This window comes from Polypterus senegalus, chromosome 1, assembly GCF_016835505.1.
Source record: "Polypterus senegalus isolate Bchr_013 chromosome 1, ASM1683550v1, whole genome shotgun sequence".
Taxonomy (NCBI): Eukaryota; Metazoa; Chordata; class Cladistia; order Polypteriformes; family Polypteridae; genus Polypterus; species Polypterus senegalus.
In genome coordinates this window covers 125,163,513-125,171,112 of record NC_053154.1, presented here as the reverse complement: position 1 = coordinate 125,171,112, position 7,600 = coordinate 125,163,513, and the positions used below count along the sequence as shown (strand labels likewise).

Here is a 7,600-nt window from a genome sequence, read left to right as displayed (position 1 = left end):
ATAATTTAGGTTCTAAGGGTTTAAGGTTTTGAAAACCTGAAAAATTATGTACATGTTATGTAAAATTTAACAACACAATACAGTTAAAATGAATAGGCTAAAAGTAGCCCAGGCTGTTCTCACACCATCTTGTCCATCTATTTCTGCTATCCAACAGAGTATGTTATATAATTAAACAATTTCAGATTAGTGATTCTGTTGCTACATATTTGTGCACAGCTACCATAAGGAACAATTTTGAGCAAAAAAGTAAATTTCTGTATTAAGAACATCTTGCTTGAAAGACTTTGGCTATTTTAAGCACAATATATCATTGATTAAAATCCTTTGAGAATTTTGTATTACTTAAACCTGCTAGTAAATTGACCTTAAATGTGGCAGTGGATTGCTACACTTCAGCAATAAATAATGAGATAATTAGTTACTGGAGCCAATTTGTTTATTTACTTTTCTCATAAGATGCTGCTTTGTATTTTTTTCTGGTTTCAGTAAAATAATATAGCATTTTGGGGCAAATATACAAAAAAGCAACCCAAAACTAGATGAAAGAATTGCAAATATTTCCACTGCAACAGTGTATTTGCCAGGTGAGCTGACATATGCTGGAATAAATGCCAACCACACAGAACAAAAGATGAGCATGCTGAATGTTATGTACTTGGCCTCATTAAAGTTATCAGGAAGTTTTCTTGCTAAAAAAGCCAGAACAAAACACAGACAGGCTAAAATCCCAACATAGCCTAAGACGAACCAAAAGGCCAGAGTAGAGCCCACGTGACATTCTAATATGATTTTAGAATTTTGGTATTTAGTATTTTTCACAGGGAAAGGAGGTGTAGAAATCAACCAAATTGCACAAATAACAATCTGAATAAGGGTACAAAACAAAATCATCATTCTTTGCTGTAAAGGTCCAAAATATTTCATGAGGTTGTTACCAGGTTGTGTGGCTTTGAAAGCCATTAAAACAACAACTGTTTTGCCAAGAATGCAAGATATGCATAATGAAAAGGTAACACTAAACACTGTGTGCCTAAGCATGCATGACCAACTGCCTGGCTCTCCTATGAATGCAATGGAGCACAAGAAGCAGAGTGCCAATGAAAAAAGAATGAAGAAGCTGAGTTCAGAATTGTTCACCCGGACAATTGGAGTACTTTTATAATATAGGAATATGCCAAGGACTCCAAATGTAAGACAGGTACCAAATAAAGCAATCACGGCTAATGAAGCTCCGATTTCATCATAAGTGAGAAATTCAATCTCTTTTGGGATGCATTCAGTTCTTTCAGCATTGGACCAGAAATCAGAAGGACACTGAGTACATTCTACTGAATCTAAGGGAAATATAGAAAAACAAAACTTCCAATTAAAAACATTTACTACACTGCATTACATTATTTCATACACACATGTAGTTGAACAGTAGCACAAAAAAAGTATACCTGTTTGATTACTAATTTCGCCATCAGCACATGGTAGGCAATCAAAGCAACAAAGAGGCTCTCCTTGACGTACCCCCTTCCTTGTGCCAGACGGGCACGCTTCAGAGCATAATGACTGGGGCACCTGAAATATACATATAAGGTCCCACAGTTGACAGTTCAAAAAAGTCTCGAGGCACAAATCTGGGGAAGACAAACTCCATGCCATGTTCACTTTGAACTCTTAATGATATTTAGCACTTTACTTTAGCTTAATATATTTTGTTTTTTTAGTAAATATGTGTGTTATAATCTATCTATATATATTTAGTTTGATTGTTCTATATGATTATAGTTATTGTGTAGGTATGAAAATCAGATTTCTTATAAAGACATTACTAGAGGCTCTTTGCACCTTGCCTTGATTTTGTCGTTATTCCAAATGACAGCATCCTCATTTATTATAAGCTCTTTTCCTGCACCAGCAGAGACATCATAGAGTCCAACAGTAACAAACCAGATTTTTCCATCTACTCCTCTTTGCCAGTTTATAATATCATATGATGGAACTGGATCACCATTTTTATCAAAATAGATGGTTTCTCCCATGTTACTTGTAAATGATACATTTTGAATATAATGCTGAAGCTACAATGTAATCAAAAATAAAGAGTGTTTTTACAATGTAATCAAAAACAAAAAAGTATTTTTTAATAACACAGTAAGTACTATTACTGTTACTGCCATTGTACAAAGATATTTTCTGAAAAAATTAACATATGCAAACTGCAATTTACAAACAAGCTCAAAGGAATTAACTTATTTAGTCCAAATCTATGGTCTGTTTATAACTACTAGAGAGCTATGTTTTAATTAAAACAGTTTAAAAGTATTATAAATCACAAAAATAATATTATTCCACACTAACAGTCAAGGAGAATTGTTAGATTCTACAGGTTTTGTGCCTTACTATTAGGTTCCACATTATTTTGGTCATGATTAAGTAAAAAAGAAAATCAACAGCTTTCTTTCTTTCTTTCTTTTTTTCTTTCATGTACAATATATATCCAACATAAATGAATATGGCAGATTTAGAATACTGAAAAATTTAGGATGGCAGAGCACTTCCTTAATAAACACAGCACAATCCAAATTAAAGCAATAGCAAAAATATTTACTGATTTATTTTATCTTATCTTTATTTCAATCTTCACTGAAAAGTTTTTTATGTATTACTTTTGTACATTTTCCACTGTTTTGAAAAGCTAACTTTACTAACACTTTCATTTAACATTTTCTGACATTAAAATAATAAAATAAAAGAATAAATTAAGAGGAAAGCACTTTTCAAAGATTTCCTAGGACAGCTGTTCATAGCACATTTTTTTATTAAATCACTAACCGTGCCTACCTGTCTCTACTAACTTTAGTATGTTCTTATATTGTGTAAAATTACCTGCCAAGGTTCCAAGTTTGTAATATTTGCACAAGTAAAATTATGGAATGGCCCGTTGCCGGGCTTGCAGTTGATGATATTTTGCAAAGAATAAGCAATAGCATAGACTGCTTTGTATACATTGTAAGAAACTCGAAGACTTGATACATCTGTATATATATTGTATTTTTCTTCTAAAGATTCTTTGCCTGTACACTTAGGAGTCATTTGCCCAGAACTACCAGTTAAGTTGGAAATCTGAAAAGTGCAGCCAAAAACAGAGGTCCACAGTTCCTTTACTAAAGCACTTTCTGGGTATGCCAGTGGAGTAACTTGAAGCAGAAAATCTTTTAAAGATGGGATTTCTCCTTTGCGAATGGCAAAGCCTATTGTCCCACCAAGAGATGGATAGAACTCACTGGAAGAAAATAAAGAAGCCGTCACCCAGACTTCACTCGCTATCCACTGAATACCTGTAATATTTTGCCGTGCATATTCTGACAATAATGGATAAAGAGCTCCTTCCCCAGCAAAAGATATAACAACCTTTGCAGAGGATGCCTTCATGACTTCTAAAATTTCAAGAATTCTTTTTTTGTTGTACACTTTTGGGATAACTTCATAATAAGATAAACATACTCCACTTATTTTGAATTCCTCAATAAGTGCTTGAAAAGCATATCTGCCGTAATCTCCATCCTCTGAAATTGCTGCCACCCAAGTCCACCCAAAATGCTTGACAAGCTGAGCAATTGCTTTTACTTGGTATATATCGCTAGGAACAGTTCGGAAAAAAGTTGGGAATTCTTTTCTGTTGCCAAGGCAAGAACATGTGGAAATGTAACTTATCTGTATTAAAAAAAATAAATAAAATAAAAAAAGGTTTCAACATGTAAAGAAGTAATGCAGTACTCGTAAATTAAGACATTGGGATAATGTTTACTGCAAGAGGTGCCAGACTAAAGAAATATGATATATATTATCATGAATATGCAACAGTTAACTTTGTATAAAATACCACTGTCTTGGTTTTTAAAAGGTTTCATTTAAAATATATCTGATTTTCTGGGTTTAGTGCACTTATTTCATTCAGCAAATAAATAAACAAATTAACATAGAAATGGGGAACATCTATCTATCTATCTATCTATCTATCTATCTATATACGTGAGATGTTACCCCACTCTTCCACCAAGGCTCCTGCAAGTTCCTGGACATTTCTGGGGGGAATGGCCCTAGCCCTCACCCTGTGATCCAACAGGTCCCAGATGTGCTCAATGGGATTGAGATCCGGGCTCTTCCACTGCGAGGATGATCAGCTGTCCTTCCTGTTTCCCTGTAGCGCTGTCTTAGGCGTCTCACAGTGTGGACATGACAATTTATTGCCCTAGCCACATCAGCAGTCCTCATGCCTCCCTGCAGCATGCCTAATGCACGTTCACGCAGATGAGCAGGGACCCTGGGCATCCTTCTTTGGGTGTTTTTCACAGTCGGTAGACAAGTCTCTTTAGTGTCCTGCGTTTTAGAACTGTGACCTTAAATGCCTACTTTCTGTAAGCTGTTTAGGTCTTAACGACCATTCCACAGGTGCATGTGAATTAATTGATTATGGTTAATTGAAAATGCATGGAAAACATTGTTTAAACCCTTTACAATAAAGATCTGTAAAGTTATTTGGATTTTTAAAACATTATTGTTGAAATACACAGTCCTGAAAAGGGACGTTTCTTTTTGCTGAGTATCTATCTATCTATCTATCTATCTATCCTACATTGTTATCTGTTTATTTCTCTATTTGAATGAATTGTTAACCTGTGAATTTTTATATAGAAATTCAGATTATACTGTATGATTAAATACAAACACCAAATTTTTAAATTTGAATGCCTCACTAGTTATTTTTATTTGGCCTAGTACTTCTAAAACTACTGTATATGAATTATAAAAGCATACCATTGGCACTTTAAAAGGCTGCAATGTTCTTGACACAACAATAGATTGAGATGATCCCGAATCTCCAATGATGGCTTTCACAGGCGATGATCCCAGACAGAATTCACTTTGAACATTTTCAGGTCCATTAAGTAATGTGAGAGTTGCTCGAAGAGCAGCTACATGTGTGGCACAGGAATCATAAATCTTATATCCCAAAGTTATATTTGGAAGGAGATGTGGATTTTCATTTATTTCCTTAATCGCAAATCTCATTGTCTGGGCCCAGCGAAAAGACCTAGGGTCAAAGCTGAAAAACATTTAGAAGACTAGTAATTAAATGACAACAAAAATGATGTTTGTTTATTTTTATTTAATTTCTATCATTTGCTTTAGAGGTGTTTTTGAGCCATAATTGAATGCAAAACAGCACAGTGGTGCACTGTTTATCACTGCTGTTTTTCAAGCTCCCAAGACTAGATTCACATCAAAACCAGGTTCATGACATAGCCGGTGACTGTGTGGAGTTGGCGTGTTCTACACCTTGCCAAGTGTTTTTTACCAGTTGTTTCATCTTTCTCTCACATCACAAAACATTCCATCCATCCATCTATCCATTTTCTAACCCGCTGGGATAATTGGTCTTGTGTGAATGATTGTGGATAATTTTCTTCCATGCATCATTTTCTGCCGGGATAGATCGCAGCTCCCATAACCTTAAAATTGGACTAAATAAGATTTGAGAATAGACAGAATGAAAAAATATTTGCATGCAAATGCTTACATTAAATTATGAATGATTATGTGTTTTTATCCATCCATCCATTTTCTGAAAACATGTTTGAAATTAGAAGAAGCAGGAGTGTGTGTGACATGGCTGTGTAGCGCAGAGCACATTCACATACACTCAACTGCATAGCAAATAATGGGTCATCCAGCCATTTATTCTGTCTGACTTTCCCTGACTTTCTCTGATCATTACATGGAAAACACATACACACACAGGCCAATTTAGCAACACCAATTCTCCTAACCTACATGTCTTTGGATTGTGTTAGAAAACCACAACACCTAAAGGAAGCCCATGCAGTCAGAGGAAGAACATGCAAACTCCATGCAGGGAGCACACAAAACATGAACACCAGTTTTATTGTTGCATGGCAGTAACACTGCCACCATGTCACCCTGCCACCAGGCAATGGGTCAATCTTTTCTTATTATTAACTGCATGTCACTGAATGAAGTGAGATCCATTCAAGTTGCATGCACTCACTCTATTTTTTTGTCAAATGTGCACATTATTTGAGATCTTTTAAGGCTTGCAATTAGAACAGTAAAATTAGAATATTGTAAAGGATGTTCCCTTCATATGCCTAATTACCAACTTGTAAACGTGAATAAAAGCAGCACCTGTAAACTGCATGAGAAGCCTGTTGAACAATTAGGTGTTAAGCATTTAGTTAGCTTCATTTCCCATTTCAAGGTATATTGAACCTGTCAGCGTTCATTACCTCTGTTTACAGATCACTCTGTTGGAAACCTGGCTCAAAGGTAAAGCTTGTGAAGAGTTTTTAACAGATTTCACCCACCCCCCCTTGCAATTAGCTAGCTTGGTGTTATTCACTTATCAGACCGCAGTAAAGAGCTGAGAGCTGTGCAAGTGAAAAGACAGTTAAAACCATTTAAAAAAAATGATTTTTCCTTACATAAGTAATTCAATTCTTAACTAGATAAGAATATCTTATTCAAATTTGTATTCATATTTGAAATGTTTGCATTTGAATAAAAAAGTACAAATGCAGCCTTTTGGGTAGCAATAGACCCACTCACCCCAGGCATTCTGAAGTAGCAGGTTTGTAGAAAAATGACAGATCTTGTACCAGTACTCGATAATGCATTGGGAACAGTCCTCCAATTATAATGTCTCCATCTTCTAAGAATCCAGAAAGATTAAAGAGACCCTGAAGTGAGCAATCAGCTATTGTTTTTTTACTTGTGGCCATTACTGCCACAGAGTTAAAAAGGAAATAAGCAACAAGAAGATACATTTTAGCCCGAGACATACTGACCTGGCACTAGTTAAAGTGTGTTGTCTTATTATTTATTAATTTTTTTCATTAGACCCATGTATATTGTGTTATTTTCCAGATGCACCCTGGGATAGGCTGTTAAAATAAGAATGGGCCTGTTCTTCAATCCCAGTAGATATGCAAAACTCAGTCTTAGCTGAACTAAACGTAGAGCAAACATGTAGCCTCCTAATTTCCTCCTTCCTATGAGTTTATTTACCATTTATGGATTGTTGCATAACCAGTGCATTCCAAAGAAAAACAATTATAACTCCAGATCACAGCATCCACATATTACACGCCTTGGGAAATGCATGGGGAAACATAAACAAACCGATACTATCCATACATCATTACATGTATATTTATGCAAATAAAAAGGAAGAAATATAACAAGAGCATTATTTATGTAAATACAAAAGTGTAAATGTGCACATACAACATACTGTATAAATGTGTGTGTATTATTTTATCACTATTTTGAAAAAGAAAAAATATTTATTTAAATATTTATTTATTTCATGGGTCTTTTGCAAGTGTCAATATGAGAGAATTTTGTGAACTTAAAATTATATATATCAAGTAGCATTACTGCACCTAGTGGGTGTCTAGTAATAAGCTTCTTTAGTCTTTTTACTTACTATTATTCATTTAAGCCTATGGGACTTTTAGGCATTTACTTCAAGAAGAATTAACAGATTGATTAACTGTACCCACTTGGATTGTTTTGATGCTATATT

At 34.8% G+C, this 7,600-nt stretch overlaps 1 protein-coding gene across 1 annotated transcript; it reads right to left on the bottom strand.

Annotated features, from left to right (window-relative positions):
• Window positions 1-417: 417 nt before the first annotated feature.
• On the bottom strand, window positions 418-6,839 carry LOC120531295 (extracellular calcium-sensing receptor-like). The gene is made up of 6 exons (XM_039756603.1): window positions 6,622-6,839; window positions 4,813-5,101; window positions 2,881-3,708; window positions 1,824-2,072; window positions 1,446-1,569; window positions 418-1,337 (listed from the first exon to the last, which is right to left on the bottom strand). The coding sequence occupies exons 1-6, from the start codon at window positions 6,837-6,839 to the stop codon at window positions 418-420; spliced, it is 2,628 nt and encodes an 875-aa protein (XP_039612537.1).
• Window positions 6,840-7,600: the final 761 nt, after the last annotated feature.